The sequence below is a fragment of the Mixophyes fleayi genome, chromosome 4 (genome assembly GCF_038048845.1).
Source record: "Mixophyes fleayi isolate aMixFle1 chromosome 4, aMixFle1.hap1, whole genome shotgun sequence".
NCBI classification, from domain to species: domain Eukaryota; kingdom Metazoa; phylum Chordata; class Amphibia; order Anura; family Limnodynastidae; genus Mixophyes; species Mixophyes fleayi.
In genome coordinates, this window is record NC_134405.1 from 116,618,937 (window position 1) to 116,644,302 (window position 25,366).

The 25,366-nt window shown below is 37.9% G+C and overlaps 1 protein-coding gene across 2 annotated transcripts in view; it reads left to right on the top strand.

Moving 5' to 3' along the window:
- The first annotated feature begins 279 nt into the window (after positions 1-279).
- Positions 280-25,366, top strand: part of LIPC (lipase C, hepatic type) — a 204,591-nt gene continuing 179,504 nt past the window's right edge. The window contains exons 1-2 of one of the 2 annotated variants that reach the window (XM_075208063.1): positions 280-345; positions 471-577. In XM_075208063.1, coding sequence (XP_075064164.1) covers positions 496-577 — 82 coding nt within the window. In that variant the 5' untranslated portion in view covers positions 280-345; positions 471-495. The remainder of the gene's footprint in view (positions 346-470; positions 578-25,366) is intronic. The other variant, XM_075208064.1, reaches the window with a different exon arrangement.

Below are 25,366 nucleotides of genomic sequence, written 5' to 3' on the forward strand. Positions count from 1 at the left end.
TCCATTGTAAATTTGTATTATTATTAGCATATTTCTACCCATCTTTTTACACACACATTTAAAAATCTTTTTTTTATGTTGTATGTGTGTGTTTTAATATTATACATATGTACCAAACCTGTTAATACAGTACAGTGCAATGAGACACTTGTATAAATTAGGTGAAAAGTAACAGGCACTTTCTTTTATTTGTGTCTAGGATTGGCCATTTCGCAATGTGACCAGATTGGACCATTTATCAACCTGCTCATTCCACGTGACACCTGATAAGCTTTAAAAAACGTTTGACACATTTCTTTTTCTGCGATCCAACTCTTTCAAGCATCAGGTATTCCCTATTGTTAGGTGAATTCAATTATTTCTAGTAGATTTATACACAGAACAAATAATATTCAGAATTGTTTCCAAAAACTGTGTTTAAAACGAATTGATTGAAGTTTAATAATTAACTTCCCTTGCTCTCTGTGTAGGTACATCCAGTTGTCTGACATCACTATGGGGAAAATCCAAATCCTCTGCTGGGTCTTGCTTATTTTTCTAGTCACTAAACAAACAGTGGCAAAAAAGCAATGTAAATGTAAGTAAAAATAACATTTTATATATTGTTTTTTACTTTTTCATTTTATAATTTTACAAATGAATAGAACTATCAAGTTATCAACTCTTTTACACATATACGTTTGAACAATCCTCTTCTTAGTTATTCAATTGATATTTTAGGCATAGTGATCCATTAGATTTACAACATTCAAATGAACACCCTTTCAAGTTACATTTACCTCTAACTAGTTACTAGTAACAATGTGATATGCATGTTTGAACTACAATTTTTTAGTATTTGTGCTGCCGAATTACAATTTTAATAGAATATTAATATAACTTTATTTGTCTAACTCACTATTCCTAACATTCACTAATCACTGTAAATTTTAATTTATAATTGTATGTACATGAATTACTAATCAATTTGCAAAACATTTGGGCTTATTTAATAAAGCAGTGTAAGTAGAACCCAGGTGCTATAACCAATATAAGTGATTTGCTTTCATTGCCTGATTCCAAATGACTGCTGGAAGCTGATATCTGATTGCTGTGGGTTACCATGCATCATTGTTATTTTCAGCATGTTAAAAAATTAGCCCCATTGTCTTATGTTAGGAGACCTAAGTGGCTGAGAGAAGTTTACTGCACGTGTGTGTCTTGTATAGCAGAAATATGCTTTGTAGATATAATGCTTTCCAGTTAAATAATAGTTCTCGAATATGATACATTTCATATTGGTGCAGGTACACAATTGTAATACCTGTATTCCAGTCTAATTCACCAGTTGGTGATCAATTATCACAATCAAATTTGTCTCCAATGCAGAAGACACAGTGACTGAGCCTTTTACACTGGCTTCAGTGCATTTTAGGCTCCAAAAAATGATTGCTAGTTGTATAACTTAGTAATAGAGACACACTGTAAAAGTTAATTTGCCTGATGTTCTGGCAATACTTTAGGAACTTTCTCTCAGCAGAAAGAACAAACAAGAAGTTCTTCATTACTCAACACCATTCTCTGATCACATACATGCAAGATATTAAATATAAGGTTAATGTGCCATTAAATTACATATAGGCAGTGCGACAAAGATTTGCTTTCATTTGTTTTTGTTTTGTTTGCTGGAACTTTCCTATCTCTCAGCTTGCATTTTATTTAAAGTTTGAAACTATATTTTAATTTATTGTTTTTGTACACATGGGAGCTCTTTCAGAAGGCCATCATACAAACCAAACCCAGTCTGGTGGCAGGTATATTAAATAGACACTACTGCCCATTCTGGTGGCTAGTAAATAAATAGCTCACTGTTTGATGGTTAGTGTAGAAAGCACTCTTTTATGATGTAGAAACTAGAGCCTTGTTTAGTGGCTCAAATAGAAAGTGATGGCCAATCAAGTGGCTAGCACAGTATATCCCAAACTTTCTCAGTTTGAGACACCCTTAAGGTCTCCAGAAGTTTTTTTAAATCACCCCTAAGGCAAAATAATTACCAAATAGTCCCCACCGTGCTTACCACCAGTCTAAGCCTTGGCACCCCTGTAAGATCGTCATGGCTCGGTGCACAGTTTGGGAACCACAGAGCTAGCATAAAAGTCAACACCCAGTCTTGTGACTAGTATAAAAGGCAGCATCCAGTCTCTTAATTAGTACAGAAAGCAGAGCTAAGTTTGACAACTAGCGGAGAAAGCCGAGCATTAGTCTACTATGCAAGTCTGGTACATCTCCTGCTGTGTGGTGCTGTGTTATAGGGGGAAGTGCTTAATGCTGTTATTCCCATCTAGGAGACATCACTTTGCACTGTAGTTGAACTCAAACTGCCTGCCGGTGACCAATGGCCAAGAAACACAGCATTATTAGCCAATGAGAGTACTGAGTGCTGCCTACTAGTTGTTAATGAAAGCACTCAGCACTTTTCCCAAACTTATCTAAGCCAAAGACAGGTGCTTCCTCTGGGTCCCTCTTCCATTGCCTGTACATTGGTTTCTAGATGTATATATGAGGTCACATCCAAAGGATAATAAATACAGTAGGTGGGCAGGTGGACAAACGTATAGAATGTTGCCAGCAGTGCCTTGTACCCTGCCCCATAGGTAGAGTCAAGGTGCAGTAATCTACTTAATATGTGTACATTTCTATTAACAATTTCCCCAAAATACCCTCTATGTCCCGGGCTTCCCCAAGTAAAGAATATGCTTTCTGAAATGTCAAATATCTTAGTTTTCCTGCATTTAGAAGGAGAGGTAGATGCACACTTTAAAGATTGGCAATTGATATCCTATAAATGGCCCTGTAGGTCAATCAGCTGTAGAAATGCTCTACCTACTTCATCTAAAGCATACTTGCACACTTTTTATAGCTGGCATCCGGGAGTTCCTGGGGACTGGGTGTGGTGGGAGGGCGGGAGGGGTGGTACGGGACAATTTGCGTCATTTTCTCCCTGTCCCCGCAACAAAATGATGATTTTCTTGCGGGGGACGGGGGTGTCAAAATGACACAATCCCCCGTGAATCACGTCATTTTGACACCCGATGGGCAGGATGTGGGAGACTTGCCTGCTCTCCCGGGAGTCCAGGAGACCTACCCAATATTCAAGAGTCTCCCGGACATTCCAGTTGAGTGGGCAAGTGTGATCTAGAGTCATTTGTATAGGCTCAAGAACGATAATAGGTGTGTCACTAAGGGTTCAATATTTAACATTAGGACATTATTTATTTAATTGTGATCAGGTATATTATGAGCGTGGATGTGACATCCAATGTTTTCCAAGAAAGATAAACAAATATGAATGTGTACATTCAAATATAAACAGTAATGTGATCATTTTTCCTGCCACTTGACTAGCTACCTGGCAATAAAGATCACACTGTGCATCAAAGCAAATTCACAAATTAGCTTACATTCAAGCAAATCCAATCACTTATTTTCTGAAACAGCACATTCATCTCCAGTAATTACATTACCTCTCTTTCCCTTCCATGTTTTACAAACAGTTTTGTAATGTGTTGTTTACATTGTTCCTATGACTATCCAGCTGTATGTCTTTGAAGATCTAATTTCAGTTAGACAGCTGTTGCTTTCTCAAGAATTAAATGAGCGCTCCAGTGTGTAACCTGTGTACAGACGTAAGCAAAGGATGTTGTTGTTCTGGTACTCCCAGGGCTGGCACCACCATTAAGCAGCTTTAGGCAGCTGCCTAGGGCGCCGGCTCTGGGGGGGCGTCACTGGGGCAACTAAAAACACTAATAATGTCTGCATTGAAGTGCTGCTACAGAGATGAAACAAAGCAATTACGCTAAGTATGTCGGACTTGTAGATCAAGTACTTTATTCACTTCGCCAGGATCCAAGAGTTATCAAAATCTTGAAATCTGATAACTACATTTTGGCAACTGTGGTTGATCCTAGGTTTAAGAGCTATGTCTTCTCTTTGCTTACAACTGACCCAGATCTCAAGAGATGCAAGGTGCTCCTGGTGAGCAAGATGACAGCTCAATTGTTATGTGACGGTTCTCTTCCTTCAGTTTCTCAGTCAACTGCTGCTAGTAAAAAACTTAGCTTTCCCAAGAGACACAGAGATGATGCAGATGACTCAGCACAACATTTTGACATCTGGGCTGGTATAAAAGAATTGACCAAAAAACGTGCCACCTCTGCCATAACTCCACCTGGGGGTAAATGTATCAAAGTGCGAGTTTGCCAGCGTGTTTAAATTGCGGTAAATCGCGGGTGTTTACCCGTGAGTTTTGAAAAAAAAACTGGAAATGTATTAAGCTGCGATTTTGACACTCATGTTCAAAATCGCTGGTCATCTCTGGCGATTTTGGGCAATGTAAACACTCCCGAGTTTAGCTAACTCTCCTGTGTTTGGCAAACTCTCCTGTGTTGTAACAGTGATCTCTGGCAGCTGTCAAAATGTAAAAGAATAGTTAAAAGTTTTAAAAAAAAAAAAGCGTGAGATCCCCCCCCTATTTATGCTTAACCCTAGTGCTGCCTGACTAGTGCTGGTCCCGTGAAAATCGGGGAAAAATTTTGCGTGGGGTTCCCCTGATTTTCACTTTACCAGCACTAGGCAAACCAGCCAGGGTTGGCGGCACTATAGCCATCCCTTTTGGAAGTACAAATTTGCTGGGACTGGGGCAAGCCTGGACCTTTGGAAGAAGAAAGAAGACATCTTTGGTGAGTATTTGGTTTTTTTTAATTTTTATTAAATAGATGTGGTTAAAATGAGGGTGGTTAGTGTATTTATTGTGGGGTTTTTATTTTTAATAAATAGATGTGGTTTTTAAGAGGGCGTTGTTGTTTTTTTTAACTTTTTTCTTTGTGGAACTACAGGTCCCAGCAAGCCAGGGATGTCAGGGCATGTTGGCACTTGTGGTTCTCCAAGTGCCAACATGCCCTGGCTGCCGTGGGTATGCTGGTGCTTGTAGTTATAGTAGTTATACAAGCAACAGCATGGCCACATTTTTTTTTTGCAACCTGGCTGGCTGGGACTTGTAGTTCCACAAAAAAAATTGGTGTCAGTTTATTTTTTTTATATTTTATCGCCGTATTACCCTACTACCCACAGCCCAGGGGTAGTAGGAAGAGCCCTAGTGCTATCAGCACTGGGCTGGTTCTTTCTAGGGGGGGACCCGCTCATTTTTTTCAGCGGACCCCACTCCCTAGGGAATCCAGCCCAGCACTGAACAGTCTAGGGTTGGTTAGTCATTATGGCAGGGGGACCTCTGCCGCGTGTCCCCCTGCTATAGTGCCGCCAACCCTGGCTGGTTTGCCTAGTGCTGGTAAAGTGAAAATCAGGGGAACCCCACGCAAAATTTTTCCCTGATTTTCACGAGACCAGCACTAGTCAGGCAGCACTAGGGTTAAGCCTGAATAGCGGGGGGACCTCACGCTTTTTTTTTTTTAACTTTTATCTGTTCTTTAACATTTTAACTCTGGCAGGGCAGTGTAACAGTGATGTGTTTCTACAACACGCTGCTATCAAGCAGCGTGTTGTATCTGGCATGTTTAGAAGCAAACTCTCCTGAGTTTGCTAACTCGCAGCTTCATACATTTGAGAGCTGTATAGCTGCAGTGGCAAACAGTTGGGAGTTTGATCTCTGGCGATTTTGCAAGTAGCGATTTTGACAGAAGCAGAACTCTGGCGATTTTGTATGAAAACTCAGCTTCATACATCGGCGAGTTTCAACTCTCCCGAGAAAATCGCTGGAGTTGCAAAATCGCACTTTGACACATTTACCCCCTGATCTTACTCTCAACATAGGTGGAGGATTATTCTAACGACAGCATGGAAATAAGACAGACAGTCCCTTTACATACTGGGAGGAAAAAAGGGAATTTGGAGACCCATTTACCAAACTCGCTTTGCACTACCTAAGCTGCCCACCCTCCAGTGTGTACTCGGAAAGAGTTTTCAGCACAGCCAGAAACATTGTCAGCGATCGGTGTAGGAGGCTACTTCCTAAAAATATGGAAAAGATGATGTTCATCAAAATGAACTACTATTTCCACGAGGAAGGCCTTTCCCGCCAATTACATAAAAGCACAGAAACTTCTGTAATGGTGGATTCCAGCGGGGATGAATTAATAATGTGTGAGGATGATGTACACACTGATGAGGGTGAGGATGAGGCTGAGGATGATGACAACAACATCTTGCCACAGTAGAGTTGCCTTAGATGCCTTAAGCCCATTGTTAGCTTGCAAACAAACCAAGCATTCAGCCACAAAAGTGGCACTCCTTGTCGCTTAAGTGCTTGGTTTGTTAAAGTGTGCATATCTGTTTTAAGATCCATCTTGCAGCACTTTTCCTTTCAGCTACCACTGTGTGCCAATGTTACCTATATGTGTGCTTTGCAAAACTCAAAGACACCCATTGATGATGCAGATGACTGAGCCACAATTTTGACAACTGGTCTGGTCTGCTGTAAAAAAATTGACTAAAATTAGTGACACCTCTGCTGTAACTCCACTTGATCCTACTATAAACTATACACATCTAAAGAATGGTGGAGGATTATTATTAATTGTTTTGAATGGTATAAAGACAACAGTTTTATTAACAAAGAACAACATTGCTTGCAGAAGTAATGTAAGCATGGATGTCTAAATAGACGTGTATATGTATTACTCAAACCTTCCACTTTGCTGCTGTTTCATCAGTATTGCCCAAAGTGTTTGTAATCTACACTTTACGTCAAAGATACCTAACTATATTTCATTTATTTGGGAATTGGGACTGATTCGAAGCTCAGTGATTTCAATGGCTCTTTTTAGTGCATTGTCTGGAACAAGATCCAATATATTCATGTCAGAGTGATCACAGCCAATTTTTCGACACCTGTTGGATTTACCCTTCTAAAGTTTGTTTTCAATCAACCTTTCAATTACTTTTCTCTCATACGTGTGACCACATATGTGTTTTTCACTGGGTTCATCATCTCCAGCTGTATTGTAGGAGTGCTCTAGGTGACGGCAATCTCTTCATCTTCATCTTCAAAAGCTTAGTCTGCAGAGGCCGGTGACACACCTATTTGTTTTTTCAGGTCTCTTAGCTGTTCTTTAAACTGGGCATATTTTATCGTCCTGCCTCAGGGCCTCCTCTGTATTATTCTTCTGAAGCATAGTGTATCTCTTGTGTACAAGCTCTCTTAAATCCGGGATCTCATCCGGTGGGTCACGTTTTAACTTAAGTATGGTTTCCTCAGATGCATCTATATATTGGTTTAAATCTCTGTTCAATGCAGCATATTCCAACATGACAGAATCCATGCTGCCCACATGTTCCTTGTCACAGTCTGTCTGAAGCAGATCTAATGCCCCTCCAGTTGTAATATACATTCCTGTGTCTACATAAATTTGTCAGTTCTTCAGGGATGTGACGGAGATATCCGCAGAGGAGAAGGAGATTAAAGATGCAGCAGGAGCAGACATGGTTTAATAATGTAGAGTTCATTGACAACACTGTTAGGCGTAAGGCAGCTAAGCTATTGGTAGCTTGTTTTGTGGGGGCCCAAGCAAACCAAGCACTTCAGCCACAAAAGGGGCGCTGCTGGTTGCTGGAGTGATTGGTTTGTTAAACTGTACATGTCATTTTCAATATCTTACATAAAGGTGGGTGGGAGGGCTCAAGGACAATTCCATTTTTCACCACTTTTCTTTTCTACCCCTGCTGTATGGCAATGTTTCCTAGATGTGCTATGAACTGCCGTGTGTTTGTGTCGTTGATCTGTCACTTAGCATCCCGACAGCACGCTGCAGTCTTTGTCTGAAAGTGTATGAAAATAATATTGTGACCTGTGAGGTGGTCGAAAGTGACTGTAAATGACTGGAAATTAGTTATTGAGGTAAATAATATTGTAGGTGCAAAAAAAGAACAAAATGATGTGATTTTAGCATATTTTAGCTATTTTTCTAAAAAACACAGATCCAAAACCAAAACCAAAACACATGAGGACACTTTTGTCAAAACCAAAACTAAAACAGAAACTTAATCCAGATCCAAAACCGAAACCAAAATACAGGAGTCAGTGAACACCTCTATTATTTTTATTTCATAAATGTGAAGTGTGTGAGGGGCTAGGAAGTTAGAATTGAAGGGAGAAGGAGCAGTAGGCTGAAACTTTGTCTAGGGTGCCGAAAAAACCTTGCACCGGCCCTGTGTACTCCACATAGATTCATTAGCACAGCCAATGATTGTTTTCTACTACAGCTACTTGTACTAAAGAAAATGTTTTGTAGGTGGGAAATAAACCCGTCCACATCACAAAGACATCCCTATACAGCACTGGTATGGGCAAGTGCTGGGGATAATTATGTATTTTATATACATATAGTGATTTTTATTGCTGTGTAGCAATAAAAGTGCAGCTGATTGCTGCCATATTTCTTCCCATCTTGTAAAATTGTCTGATACTGTCTTGTTGCTATCAGCCAGCCTATAACAGGCAAGTTGAGTAGGGTGAGAAAACCAACACATGTAACATATTAGCCCCCTTAGCTCATTCATCAATATCTGTGCTGTGCCATCTATACTTTCATACCATCCACATGGATAGCAGTAGATGCTACCTAGAGTTTAGTGGGTGAAGATAACATCTGCATTTTCTTACTGTATCCTTCAATATATATATATATATATATATATATATATATATATATATATATATATATATATATATATCTAATATATAAAAGCCTAGCGGCGTTAGTGTGTGTCTGTGTGTGTGTGGAAAAAACTACTGGGTGAGTGAGTGCTCAAGCTGCAGCGCCACCTGCTGGGTGGAGTTATATACTGCACTGACCTACTAAATTCTTAGCATTATCTAATATATAAAAGCCTAGCGGCGTGTGTTAGTGTGTTAGTGTGTGTGTGTGTGTGTGTGTGTGTGTGTAAAAAACTATTTTCTCAGAAAGGGCTCATCCAATTGACCTGAAATTTGGTATACTGACATCATTTGACAAAAAAATTATAATAATGAAGTCAGTTAACTTCCATCATCCCCCCTTCCCCCAGTGGGAGGGGTAGTAAAGGCTAAATTTACGAGTTGAGGGCTCAAACTCATTTTCATGAGGTAATTTTACCTCATGAACACACATGCTGTGTTAGTGTGTGTGTGTGTGTGTGTGTGTGTGTGTGTGTGTGTGTGGAAAAAACTACCGGGTGACAGAGTGCAGAAGCTGCAGCGCCACCTGCTGGGCGGAGTTATATGCTACAATGACCTTCTAAATTCTTAGCATTATCTAATATATAAAAGCCTAGCGGCGTGTGTGTGTGTGTGTGTGTGTGTGTGTGGCGATGAAGATGACAAGAACCTTTTTAACACCTTAAGTAGCTTGATTTGAATAGAATGCATGAGTATTATGCACGGGTTAACTTGTATATATATATATATATATATATATATATATATATATATACATAAATATATATATATAATTTCCATGACTAGAAAACCTTACAGTTTAATATGTCCGATTAAGGCTTGTTGCACTTACACTCCGTCTCTAAAATGTAAGAAAGCTATTGAAACGCTTCCACTCAAGCTCCAAAAAGCAATGAAATTACGACAGTTAAGGCAGAAGCCTTATTGCACATATTCCTTGCGCAATACAGACATGGTTTGCCATCACATCCTGTGGTAGCTGAAGATTCAGCACTATCATGGAGTGAGATTGCTGTCACTCACAATATGATGGAGCTGCTAATTCACAGAATACAAACATGCAATCTGAAAGTCTGGGCAGCTAAATAGCACAAAAGATAATCCCCACATCCATACCACTCAGTCTTGATTTATGGATGGTAATTTGTTTAAGCGTGTATGCACGATTAAATAAATTACCATCCATAAATCATGCTTTAATCGGACATGTTAAACCATAAGGTTTTTTGTCTATGGAATTTTATAGCTTTTTGTAAAATTAAAATATTTCAGAATCCTAGAATTTGACGGCATTTAAGAACCACTTAACCCATATAATTTACACTATTTTTCTTAATCCCTAATAACTCAACATACTTAAATTGTTCCATCATATTAGGCTATAGCACCTCGGTTGGATACCTGATCCACTACTATTTTAGTAAAGTAATTTTCTGTCACATTTCCTCTAAAGCTAGTACCCTCCATTTCAAGTTAATGTGTTTTTCTCACACATACCCCAGTGTACCAGCTGTTCTCTCATGTCACCCCATATGCCCACCAGATTTTCTCTCACATGCCACCATAAATGCCTGACAGATTTTCTATCAGGTGCCACTATGCCCACCATCTTTTTTTTCACATGCCACCCTTTTTGCACAACAGATTTTCACCCACTTGTCACCCCATATACTCACCAACTTCTCCATCACATGCAATGGTTAAATCACATTGAGTCACAAATTTGACATTAAGAATCAATAGGGGGTGGTCATTTACATATAACACACTTGTATTAGAATCCTTTTCATTAGAATCCTTTTTAAATGTCCCGCCCCCTCAGTGACATTGCTTAGATATTCACTGCACTGCTGGGGTCGGCTCCATAAGGCAGATAATTAAATAAATAATAATAAAAACAAAATCTACAAACACACATTATAGTTATTAAAATATAACTCCCCACTTCCAATCTTTACCAGACCTACTACAAAATTGCTGGGCAAAAAGCATAGGGTCCCCCCTAGAATTTATAAATATTAGCACTAGACTTTGTCTGCTTGGGCTAGTGGCACAATAGCAGGGAAGACCGCAGCATGGGATCACAATGCCATAATGTCAAATCAGGCCCAGGCTGGTCAGCCTGGGGCTGGATTCCCTAGGGAGATCGTATCCGCATAAAAAATGCTGCTAGGACCTGTAGTGTAAAAGGGCAAAATGCCCCCTGATTTTGCAAGTATCAGCCTAGGCTGGCAGTGCTAGGGCTGCTTAAGATTTGTAGAGGTGGGGGGCAAACTCAACTTCTTTCTTTGACGTCATTGAGGGGGGGCGGGAAATTAATTTAAATTTAAAACAATTCAGTATGTAGCGCAAACAGGTTCTTCTTTGGCTGATGTTTTGGATTGAAAAGTTAGAATAATAAGTTTCCTCTACATTCTGTGCTTCATGCCACCAGACATCTGTAACAATCTGTAACAATCTTATTCAGCACGTGGCATGTTTTAACTTTTTCCCCCAACAACTGCAGTGTGTGAATGATTGTACTTTTCCATCTAGTTGTAACATGTTATGCCGGAAGTGAAATTTAATTTTATAAGAGACTACTTCATATCGATTCTACCATAGATTAGCAAATTGTTAAAAAAAGCAACACTTATGTGATGGAAAAAATAAGTAATATGTGTAATGCCTCCTTGTGGTACGGGAGTATGTGATGCCTAGGTGGGCAGTTGAGATGCTTAGGCTTGGTTTTCCGAAAACCGAACACCATTAATCCAAGTCGCCTTGGTACTTTCCCGCTTCCTCGTATCTGAATCGAGGCAAAACGTAATTGTTGCTTCGTCAGATTTTGCAGGTATTGGATTCCATTAGTACCTCCCTCCCCAAGAGATCCAGCACCATTGCTCACACAGAAACAGAGGTAGCAGTGTTCTTGTCACTCTCCATTCTTCAGTGACATTGCTTAGTGCCAGAGCTCACACATAAACAGGAGTAGCAGTGTTCTTGTCACTCTCCATTCTTCAGTGACATTGCTTAGTGCCAGAGCTCACACAGAAACAGGGGTAGCAGTGTTCTTGTCACTCTCCATTCTCCAGTGACATTGCTTAGTGCCAGAGCTCACACATAAACAGGGGTAGCAGTGTTCTTTGTCACTCTCCAGTCTCCAGTGCCATTGTTCATACAAAAACAGACAAAAAATGACTGGAAATGACTGGCAATTAATGCTATTGAGGTTAATAATAATGTAGGGACATAAAAAGAGACACATTATGTGATTTTAGCATTTTTTATCCATTTTTGTAAAAAAAGATACAGATCCAATGCCAAAACCAAAACACATGAGGGCAGTTTTGCCAAAACCAAAACACAAAGTTAATACAGATCCAAAACTTAAACCAAAGCTAAAATACGAGGATCAGTGAACATCCCTAGTGGGCAGAGTGAGCCAGAGTTTTGTGGACAACAGAAGTGGAATGAGAATCTGAGAGTGGAGAGACTTCAGAAACAGTTCCAGAGTATGTACTCCGAGCTGGGAGTTTGGTGCCAAAATGGAGAGAGAGAAACAAGGGGATGTTCCCCTTGACATGGATCTTAAAACAAATACCTAACTGAAGCTCAGTATGTCTCATCACATGTTCTCATGTTCTTTGGTGAATCTCAAACACTTGTCTTAAAATAATCTTGCCTTTGTGCTTGTGTGTTCACTTGGCACAATGGCTGACAGCCAAGTGTTGCATAGCAAATATTCTTACTTTTCATTTAGGAAAACTGATTATGATTTCCCTAACCTCTTCAGTAGGACTCACACACTGATGTCTCTTTACTAGGCCAGGTAATCTCATGAATAATGGTACGAGGACTCACATATAAATCGAATAGCTTCTACTCAAGCTTTCTATATCCAACTCTCCCATAGATCAAGTTCAACAAAAACTTCAGAACAGGTATTTCCAGAATCTAGATCTCACATGAACTTCTGATGTGATTTCTTGCTCTCGCCATCAGACTCTCACTTAGATGAATTTAACTGCACTCGGAGCTATCCTTATAGAACAGTTGGCACATGCACTGCCACAGCACCCAACTTAATTACTTGCATTTCTGAAATGTTCCTCTCTCACTATCTAAGGAAACCTCTCTCCTCTCTGAGCACTCACTTGGGAACTCTCTCCACTTTTAGACTGCTCATTCCGCACCCACTTTCTGCAAAACTCCAACTCACTCCACCTAACTAGGCATCACACACATTCCTGTGTCACATGGAGACATATCATACTATCAACTGTATGTGAATTGAAGCAGATTGAAGTGTGTACTGTAATCCCACACATCCAAAGTTCCTAAGGCAGTGCCAAATCGTAGCACCCGAAGATGTGGGGCTTACCAAGGTAGAGCCTGATCTCTGGGGATTGTAATTGAGTGGATCGGAGACATGGTCAAATTTTGTTCCAAATTTTGTCCTTCAATGGTGGGAGGTGTATAATTGTCCAATTAAATTCCAACAATTCAAAATATGATCTATATATAATGCAATGTAAATGTCTGTCATATCAATATTGCAATTTGTAATCTGACAAAGACATTGCTAGAAATGCAGTCATAACACGTGTTTCTCAACTGAATATTGATGTCACTGTACAGAGAACTAATAAAAACTGGAGTTAACTTCATGACCTATGGTTCAGTTTTAAATGAATGATAGATTTAGTTTTAATTAATTTACTGCTGTCTACAAACATACATTATAGTTATTAAAATATAACTAACAATTTCATGATTAGGTTCTTTTCCAAATTAATAATATTAAATATGTCGAGTCATTTGTTTATTAGATGGTAGTAGACATTCCCAGCAACTGCATAAAATAAAAACAGTTACCTATTAATATGAACCTTGACATTGCTCAAGGTTTGAAATGTTTTCAAACAGCAGTGAACACTCAATAGAAAATTGAGTGCACAGTTCATAATGTTCTGGGTTTCATATATGACTCTTTGCTTCATTAAGGTCACATATTATGATTGTTGAGAAGCTGCAAACCACAAAAGCCGCACTGTAACACCTCGTTCATTATCCTCTGTATATGACATTAGGGAACTAAGCAAGAGCATAGCTATAACATACAGTTAATGCGACTACGGCAGCATGGCAGCAGAGACGGCTGTGTCCCAGACAGGAAAATTGTGCTTTAAAGTACCTACTTAATATGGCTTCATAAGGAATTTATCTATGTAGTTATATGAATTGGAATATAATGCGGATAAAATGCTCTTATGCTATATAAGTCAGATAAATATGCGAGGCACTACTAATGCAATCTAGCATATTGGATACTGAATGGGGATGGAACAGACATTGTGGTGGGTATAACTTTGATGGTAAGCAGAGTGCTCCATCCCAATTTTGCAAAAGGGCCCAGATATTTCTATTAATACCCCTGAAAATAAGGTTAGTTTCAAAACCAAAGAGGCAGATTATTCCATAATTGGATGGCCATTTTGGTTACTGTTGAGAAGACAGAGATGGACTTATTCAAGACAGTTCAGTATCACATTGAGGTGCAGGACATTTTTAAAACTGGGTGCACATAAAATGTTCATTTGTTTTGCCACCTGTGACTTAGAGCAACAGATGACAGAGTCGTTAAGTTATTGGTGGTGAGACTTAGTATTAAATGACTTCTGTAACATTTCATCTGGAAAGTCAGACGCATTACTGGGAAAATAAGAAATGTGGTGCTACGAGTACTCTTTTAAACATTTTTTTTTATAAATGCTCCACATATTGGTTTACTCTACTGCTTTGAATGGTTTAATCCATCTTCATGGGCATTTACTCCTTGCTAAGTTATCCAAGGCAGAAGGCACACATGCATGTTACTTAAGGTGTACAGAGTTTACTTACTCAAACAAAATCATTCACTCCCAGTAGTTTAAGTATTGACCATTTGTCACATTTAAAGCCATCATATAGCATGCTAAAAATAAACCCTAGTGAAACATAATCATGTCTCACGTCACATAGTATGATGACCCGTTTATTAAGTCACAATCCACTGCATTATTAAAACTAGGCCAAAAATGCAACTTGCATAGTATTAAAAAGCAATTCAACAACTTGCAAGTAGAGGTTTCAGAAACTTATTAGATTAAAAGGTATTTTAGAAAAAGCTTGATTCCCCAGACGGTTTCTTTCCCCTATCATCATCACATTTCCAGTCAGTAAATTTAGCCACATATGGTGAAACACAGTAAAACAATTTGGTTGCACTGCATATGGATATTAAAGCTCCTACCTTCCCCTATCCATATAAAAAGGTTGAGGTCCTTCACCTCATTCCCTCCCACCTGTTCTACCCCCTCTTCTATCCTCAAAAAAGCATTTCTCAACCTTACCTCTCTCTCTTCTCTCCTTTGCTTCCAAACTATTTAAGAGGCATATGTACAACCACTTAATCCAATAAACTTTCTCTCCTCTCACCTCCTATTCGACCCTTTGCAATCAAGCTTCTGTCCTCTATGACCTCCCACCTAATTAGAAGAGTTAGTTCTCCATACACAACTTCTCTGTCACTGTCTAAAAAGTCAACCACCTTCTTCTTCTTCTGTACACTATAACACTCCTAGTTCACTTCCTAGCTTTCTGAATGCTCTCTCAGTGTCTCTACTTCTCTAGTTCTGGCACACCCTCCTCTATACTCCCACTATTTATTGGGGTCCCACAAGGCTTTGTTCTTGGCCAACTGCTTTTCTCTCTTTATGTGTCTTCTCTGGTGAACATATATACTCCTTTGGTGTCCACTACCAGCTCTATGCAGATGACACCAAAATCTACATCTTTTCCCTTACCCTCCTCTTTCTTATTTACTACATGTGTCCAACTGCCTCTATTCCATATTTATATGTTTCTCACATCAAAAACTACTCCCCTTTAATCTCCCTCACTGGTGACTACTTCATGCTCTCCCCCAAATCCCCATACCTGTTATCTTGGTGTCATCTTTGTCCTCAACTTCAATCCACACATCTACTCCCTTGTACCCTCTTGTGGCCTCCTTCTTCAAAGCATTGCAAGAATTTTCTCACTCAGGACATAAACAAAACCTTTATCCATTCTTTAATTATCTCCCATCTTTTTCCTTCCCTTCACCTGTCTAGCTCTGCTCTAATCCCTCCTAAATGCAAGACCGATCTTTCTCCCTTGCTTTCAAACCCGTTGCTAAAGGCTGGATGACAAATTTTAGACTGGGAGTGGGACTTGGCCTGGCAGCCTATTAGTGGAATTTTAAAGAAAACAAATACAGGTGGTCAACTAACCAGCCCAAGGCAAACCAAAATGGGACTGGCCAGGGGTGCAGATGCCAGTTCAACCAGCCCCTGTCTGCTGCACCACTCTGTAAATCTTACACTCTCTCCCTAAGACATCCAGAATCCAATTAGAGCTACTCACCCTCACCTTCAAAGCCCTCACATAAACCTTCCTCTCAGAAATCTTTGACTTGTCACAAGACACTCTCCATCACACCCTCTTAGATCTGCCTCTGACTCCTGTCTTCAGTACTTCTCTCTTGCTGCTTACTTCTTATGGAACTCTTCTGACCAAACTCAAACCATAACATTCAATCTTTCAAGCGCCCTCTCAAAACCCTCCTCTTCTCTACAGCATATTCCAGCTACACTTGATACAATTCCCCCTTGTACCCACCAGCTACCATTTCATCTCTTTAGTTTATTTTGTCTAAGCATTACACTCTCCCTCTAGACTGTGAGCACCATCTGTCTCATGTCTTGCGCCCTCTTCATCTCCTTGTATGTCCTTGTTCTGGTTCTATGTATGATTTGTTCTTGTATTATTTCTTGTACTGACTGTTTGGCACTACATCTGAATAATGGATATTGGGGACATTAACAAAAACAACTGAATCACTGTAACATTTGGCTAAAGAGCTTGTTCTGAATAGACTTCACTTCGTTCCAAGCCTAGTCTACTTCAGTTCTGTAATGGATGGTGATGAAATTTTGAAAGTGATATTCTCAAGACAGTAATAAGCCCAGCATTTTGTATATTGGTAATTATCATAGTGTTGCACCAATAGAAATTAAATGTGGCTTACAGTAGCTCTTTAATAGTCAAAGATATATGTGCTCTTGAGCTCTAAGCCCCCAAAAAATATTAGGTAGATTAAAGACAGTGAGAAAGTGCAGAATAAAATAGCTAGACCCTAATGTCCAACACGGGTGCAAATTTGCCTGGGTTCAAAATCTGCAGATGAGCATACCATGTTGCATTGCAACCAATGCAAATGCATACTTTTTTTGCATACAAGGCAAATACTGCATAGACACAGAGGGCCTTAGTCATTAAGGAGAGAAAATAGAAAAAAATGAGTGCTTTTGCACTCGGACAAAACCATGTTTCATTGGAGGGGGGGGGTAAATTTAAAATGTGATGGCAGATTTATAGTTGGGGTAGAGCATGTCCTAGATCAACTTTAAATTTTAGTGTAAAATAAAGCAATCAAGTATTTGTGTGCTACATGAAAAAACAGCCAGTATTTAAGTTATGTGCAAAATAAAAAACGAATTTACACTCCTTGAATTATAAGATGGTTTGTCCAGGAGAAAATTTACTCCTTTTTTTGCTTTCCTCTCCTCAATGACTCAGGCCTATAATGTCCAGCTCTATTTTAAGCTGCATTTTAAAGCTGGGCTAAGTCATCCTCCACTAAGAACTTATATATATATTCAACTATATGTACTATAAATTCAGTGAATATATCATTATTGTTTTCACCTTTACAAACAGGCATATCAGACTGGAAAGAGTTGTCTGTTTTGCTGTCTGTTTCTATTACAGGTCTTTAGCTAAAAAGAGGTTAAGTCTATTGTATGCTCCTTTGAGGTTTTGAATTAAATTGAATAATAGAATGCGATTGAGTATATGTGCCTAGCTCTTCACTTTCTCATCATCTAAATCAGTTGATATTAACATTTTGGTGCTTGAGGTACATGCAGACAAAAATTGTAGCTTTAAGTCACAGTGAAAATAAAATTTAAATTGTAATAGTATATTAAGTAACACACTGGTACATCAATGAAAAGGAGTAAATATTGTTAAATCTATATGACTTAAAGGGAAACCCAGTGCCCATTTTGTTGGCCAGTATACAATACAGAGCCCATTCAAAGGCCCTACAGAAAAAGTGACCTTTCTGAGGACAAATATGCAATACATAGCCCGCTGTGTTTAACAATATACAAGGCTGAGCCAATTCTGGTGACCTGAAAATGCAGGTCGATCCTTATGGCCAATACACAAAGCATAGCCCATTCTAATGATCAATATACAATTCAGAACTCATTCTATATAAAAATAGAAAACAGAGCTTTATTCCAATGACCAATACACAACACAAAAAAATTTACAAATGTGGAGAAATAGAGAGGTGTGGCACAATTGCCATTTCTTTCTAATTTGTCACAGCTTGTACCTATTTCTATGTATTTGTGCAGGTACTCCAATGAGTTAGAGCATCAACAAACCAAATTAATTTTTACACATCCTCTGGGGTGGCAGGGATAGGGTGCCATCCAGTACTTTCAATGGGAAGTGTTCCTAACTATACATAATAATTTAAGGGGTAAAAGCATTTACATGGGCACATAAACCAATTTAATTAAAACATTGAAATCTAAACATATGTAGTACATGAAATAAAGACTGCCCCAGTGTCCCCACTACCTTATGTTGCTTGAGATGGAGCTTGTACTGCAACCCGTCCTCGTCTCAAATGCGCCAGTAAACTTATGACATTATGCCATAATTGACTGCAAGATTAGATGCAGAAGAGGGCGTATACATCCTCTCCATCTCCTGTACCTAGTCCACTCATGCTGTTAATTATGGTCGCCTTTATACAATGATTGCAGGAAGGAGCTCAGACTTGTATTTGTATTTGACTTGTAACTCAAACACTGCAGCCAGAGAATGGGGTGGAAGGAGGAAGATTGGGAGACTCCATATAGAGCCAAAGAGAGAGGTAAGAACCTTACTTCTCCCCCTATGATTGTGTCATCTGAGACAAGGTTCTCACCTGCCTCGTGGGAGGAGCTGGCCCAGGATGTCATCTTACTCTCAAGATTTATTGAAGACATAAATGGATCGCGAATGAGCAATATTTCAGGAGAAAAAAAAATTAAAGTTGCACAGATGTACTTCAAAATTCAGACTGAGGATGTGCACCCATGTCTGTGCATTTGTGCAAGAAATTGTTCCTGCTTCATAATTGACCCACACAGATCCATTCTGGTAAACAATATACAGAGTCCCCTTTCTATTGATTAGTAAGTGCAGAGTCCTATTCTGAAGACCAGTACAAAATGCGAAGCTCCATTTTAGTGACCAGTATCATCATCATAACAATACAGTGTAAGAACCAGTATACAGTATCATACAGTCCCCATTCTGACAAACAGTGTTCAATGCAGATACCCATTTATCAGTCAGAGCAGGGCATTTCTCTGGGTTCTCTTGTCATGCTGTCAATTGCATTATGATTACAAATAAAGATGAATCATGTTTAGGAACTCTACAAATTTTAGGGACGCTCATGGAGTTGAGTGTCATTGTGAAGCCATCAGCAGTAGTACAACATTTTACATCTTCTGATAGAAGTTAAAAGGATTGGGGTCTCCTACCTAAGTATGAACTTGACATATTCATGTGTCAAGCCCATCAGTTGCCTCATACTTTCAGCCTGGAAATATATGCTTGGGAGACATCAATGGAGGATATGAAAGGTTAAGTAATTAGTTCAGAGAGGAGATATTTTAGGGATTGTGTGAAAAGCAGGGTAAATAGCAGATTATTTCAATGGAGCCCGTGTCCTAACAAGGCTCACTAGAGAGGCACAAGTTTCATTGCTGCAACAGTGCTAGTGCATCCATATGGAGATTGAGCTTCAATCAGTATTTACAATATTTAATGATTAATCCCCTTTAAGTATTGTACTTTCAAGTAGGCAAATGACATTTAAACTTAGGAACCTAGGATTTCAGTAATTTTAGAACTAAAGACTTAAGAATAATAAACATGCCACATTTAATTGAATATTTAAGATTCAATATTCTTAGCATAAGGAAATTCTAAGTCCTATTATGGAGCAAGTACATTTGTCCCAGAACAGGCACAACTAGTCTTAGTGCATACTTTGTATGCCATTGACATCATGTTTCCTCTTTTAAATTATGAGTTTCATATCCCACCCTCTCCAGTATCAGAGGGAATTGTCATTATGCATATGCTTTCATGCATGCTAACGTTTATTACTGTGCATCTCAATAAATTGCAGTCACCTCTGTGTAGAAACATATTAAAATGTTTTTCCCATGGCAGGTAAAGCACAAAACAAGAATGATTTTGATTCCCAATTGTTATTGGAGATTTTGCAGACATGAAATCATTTCAAATAATTATTTATTGATTTTCTTTAAGTAACAGAATGTCATGGTCCCACGTAAGCCACGGACATTGTGCTCTAAAGAATGAATATATGCTTGAAATATATTCACAGGGTAGAGGCAGTGGGGGAACCACAACATTTGCAGGGGGTGCAACAGTTATGGGAACTGGAGATGAGGGGTGCCATAGCCACCGTACTACTTGCAATGGTGGTAGTTCCACCAATAAAAACACGTACAAATATACAATATGCACAGGGAAGCCAAAGTAGGGCTTCATAGCATATGGGCAGGGAGCCAGGACTGCGGGAGTACAAACTGCATTGGTGCTTTCCACCCAAAATGTTGCAATGGGGCACAGTGATTAGTGCTCCACCCCTGGCTTTCTTGTCAATTTCTGTTGCCCCACAGACACAGTAAAAATTTTACTGCATCAATAGAAGCAGGGTTTGTATTATCCTATAAGACTCTAATGAGCCTATGAGAGAGCCACCAACAGCATTAACTACACTATTAATGCGTCATTCAGAAACATTATTAATGTTTGTGCACACGTCAGTGCTGTTCCCCAGAGCCTGGCACCCTAAGCAGCTGCATAAAACTGTCTAATAGCACTGGTTCCACCCAGGAATTGTTCAAGACATGCTGGACTGTTGGGAAGTGGCCAGTCATGAGTCCAGATCTAAATCCAATAGAGAATGTGGAGAGATCTGAAAACAGCAATTTTCACATGAAGAGAACGAACTGCCAGAAAAGAGGAACAGGTAGCAACTGAAAGTTATTTTGACCAATAGCTGTGCTACCAAATATTATGTGCAAGGTGTCAATAATTTTGTCAGTTACATTTCTTTTAATTTTCTGATTTAAATGTATATACAGCATAAAAGTCAGAATAAAAAAAAAAACATTTCCGTAAGATTAACAGAGAATGAATTGTGGAGGCCAAATACTGTTGTTAATGTCAACATATGTTCACATGAGGTTTTTTTTTTTTTTTTTTAAATGGTGCCAATATGTTTGGCCACGACTGTATATACACAAGGGTTCTTAATAAAATCTTCAAAATGATAAGACAAAATTTTATTTATCTTGCTATAAATGCATTATTTGTATATAATGCATAAAATGTATAGAAATTATATAGGCAGCGAACAAATAAATTGTTCATCCACACAGATATATAAATAGACTTCCTGGTATCCTTTATTCGTGACCATCCACATTATTTTATTTTGCATATGGTGCTCTCCTAGAAACCAGTGCCTCAAGTTCAAGAAAGAAAAAGGTTCTGATGTGGAGGTAATCTATAAGGTCCACACTTATATAATAAAATATAACACAATATTTGAGAAATAGTAATAAAATTTAATTATAATTTATCATATTCGTGCTGACTTTATATAGTGCCTCAACATCAGCACCTTTCTCTTTTCTTGAAATGACATAAGAATGTCAACAAGGCGCACCATTTAAGGAACTAGATATTGTACTACATCAAATTAGGCATTCCTTACCTTCATAACCCAAGATTTCAATGCATATTAGTTTGCAGAAGGTGGCACAATAGCAGAAAAAAATTATCTTTCTTTCTACCTACCAAATTAAAGTTTGTAAAATGATTACATTATAGGGATTACCATATCTTGCTGAACAGCTGAAGGTCTTCTGAAAGTATAGTGCCACATTTGCCATTTGCTTTTTTTTGTACTTTTCTATATATTAGCTCTTTTTTCTTTTCAGTAGTGTAGTGAGCATATTTTCTGTGATAACAGACTTCACTGTTCGAAAGTGGAAACTGCCCTATTTCAAATGTGGCTACCTCTGTGCCTATAGTAACTAGGACAGGGGGAGATTGAGGACACTTTTCCTGGGCTTTTAGTATAGTGGATATATTGTCTGCTCCATGTTTCAAATAAGGGTATCCTCATTTCTGTAGGAGCCAGGTTTAGGGAGATTAAATCTTTTTACTTTATAGTAGAGAATGAAGAACAGAGCTTGAAGATTGTATCACTGAAACACTTCGGAGAGGCAGCCTGTTCCACCGCTAAATTTGATTATATTTCACAGCAACTTTGCTCATTTCTAGAATTAACCTTAGATTATCTGAAGGAAAACATAAATATAGAGTACACACTTGCTACCAGGCAACAGATAACTGACTGCTCTTCACCAAGCACTAACTTTTATACTCAAAGGTATATATTATTTAAGATAGTCACATAATCAGCATAGTAAAATAAAATTGTTTTTATATTTGTAATTGAAGGAAGAGATTTTACAAATCTGTTTATGCTATTTTATTGGTTGTAACATTTTTGAATATTAGTGGGTAATCCCAGCATGTCTTCACAGCGAGGAATGTTGTAAAGCCTAATATGATTTGCAGAGATATTTTACTAGTGCGTGGATGTACTTGAAAGAAAAAACAAGTCATCAATATATCAGTAAAAAGGAATGCACAAAGCTGCAGTGCTGCAATTTGGAGAAGGGGTAGACAACATAATGAATCAAAGTATGCACTAAAGTAACAAAACTAGTACCCCAGCAAAGGGCAATCCCATGGCAGTAAAGATACATGTGTTACCCATGTTCAGTTAGATCATATAAACTGTATCTAACAGACGCAATGCAGTTAATCCTTATTTATACTACTATTAGTGCTGGCAGAAGGGAAGACCCTACTTTAAAATAAGAACAATAAATGAGTGAAAACAGAAGGCAGTATTTTGGGGTTGTTGTTATTTATTTTTTAATTTTATGTATTTTAAAGGGAGGGGTAAATTAATGGAGATGCATTATTTGTGCATAACATTATAACTTACAACGAGCCGCTTGAAAATCTTGAACATCTTGAACAAGTATATCTTCTACCCAATTTTGATTATTTTTCTGCTCAGTTATATTTCTATGTTTTTTGCAACCTAAATGAAGCCTCAATAGCTGGAAAGAATTAAATAAAAACAACAAAACAATTGTTATTTTAGGTGAAAGGACAGCATCACAAAAACCTGAAAACTAGTGAGGTCATACTATGACGAAACATCTTGTCATGAAATGAGTAGGAAATAACTATGTTTTAAATATATTCTGTGACAAATAATATTAATAACAATCTTCATCACTGTTTTCCATATTTAATTACTGGACATGTGTTCTAAATTTTGTATAATTAACGGTATGTTTAACAGGCAGCATATTTTTTTTATTATTTTGTGCTTTCTTTAGTAACATTTTTTCATATAACCAATAAAAAGGGAGCATGTGTCTATAGGGTTAATGAGAAAGTCAGCTATGCCTGAGGGAAACAAATATTAGCACTTAGAGAGCATTTTACTCAACAAAAACTACATTTCCATGTGCTAATCTTCTTCAAGTGTAAAGAGATTTAAATTGTATGCACTGTAAAATACTGAGGTTTAGAGTGTGCCGTATAGAGCACGGATTTTATTAGATGTGTTTCCTACTATCCCCTTCAGGTAATTATAAAGCTGAGGGAAATGCCTGCAGGATGCATTGTTTCTTTGAGAATTATATATAAAAGTACTGGAGCATTTAATTGGATATTATAAATGCACATTAAGTATGACCTTTCCCTCAAGACAGGCAAGAAGAGTACAATTCAAAAGAACAATATCTAAAATATATTAGGTGGGGCGCTATATAAAAAAAAACTACATTACTTCTAAGGTTGATGAGTTGATAAGTGGATTTTGTATCAGGTTTATTTCAACATGTTGCACTTTGTTTTAAAGCAATTATCATAAACAGAGAGACCAATAATGCAGGACATGACACTCCACATCTGCGCCTAATATGCCAACTTTATTGTAAAGGAAAAAACTAAGGGCTAGATTTACTAAGCTGCGGGTTTGAAAAAGTGGGGATGTTGCCTATAGCAACCAATCAGATTCTAGCTGTCATTTTGTAGAAAGTACTAAATTAATGAAAGCTAGAATCCTATTGGTTGCTATAGGCAACATCCCCACTTTTTCAAACCTGCAGTTTAGTAAATATACCCCTAAGTCTCTTTTGCCCAGTAAAAGAGTTGGCAGCAGGTTCATGTGGAGCAGCCGCCACTTTCAAGAAACCTCATGTCAAAATTCCTGGCAAATGAAAGTAAGCCTGGCACGTGAAATACAAGTGACTATCCATCTGCAAACATAAAGCCAGGATGATAATATTCTCCTTTGATAAAATGCCAATGTATATATATTTTTCTTGAATATTTTTTTTCCTGAATGATATTGTAACATTCCATTATCTGAAAGTTCATCTTTTAAGGTGGAAATGCGTGAATATTTCAATGTAATTAGTAAGTGTCTAAGGTGAAACAAGATATTTTTCAGCAATATGAAATAATTTACAAACTGTAAAGAAAACAACTTTCATGATTTATTGCACATTTAATTTTGGTGTACACATTACTTTCATTTAATTAATGCCATGCCAGTGATCTAGTCATAACAATACAATTTCTGTACCAGTTAAAGACTAACAAAGATTCAATTTGGTGGGGCACTGACAGGTAGGGGATCTGAGCAGATGAGATTAATCAAAGCTGCTCTGCGACCTCAAGGGCAGCCCTCTATTTCTGTATGTGGATCATTATGAACATATGGGATAATATAATGTCCTGTAATCTCTAGTCTATTTATATAAAAGAAGAAGTTTATTTTAATTTTTTTTGGCGAATATCTTCCACAGTAAAAGGCAAAAAATTGAACTGCACAGATGACACCTATATCATAATTAATACAATGTATCAAACCAATAAAAAATGAACAATTTTATTAAACATAAAATCACCTATAATATATACAATAAACATACTAAAAACAAACGACATAGGAAATAATATAGGCAAAAATGCCCTATATATTCATCAATGGAGACTATGTTGCATTATCAACCATACAGAATAATAAAAATGCTAATACTAATAACTTGTTCAAAAATAATTTATCAATTAAAGTGGCATCTTTTTCCATCCAATGTAAAAAATCCTTAATGGGTGAGAAAATATATATATATATATATATATATATATATATATATATATATATATCATCATCATCATCATCATCATCATCAGTTATTTATATAGCGCCAACATATTCCGTAGCGCTTTACAATTGGGGACAAATGTAATAAACTAATAAACAAACTGGGTAAAACAGACAAAGAGGTGAGAAGGCCCTGCTCGCAAGCTTACAATCTATGG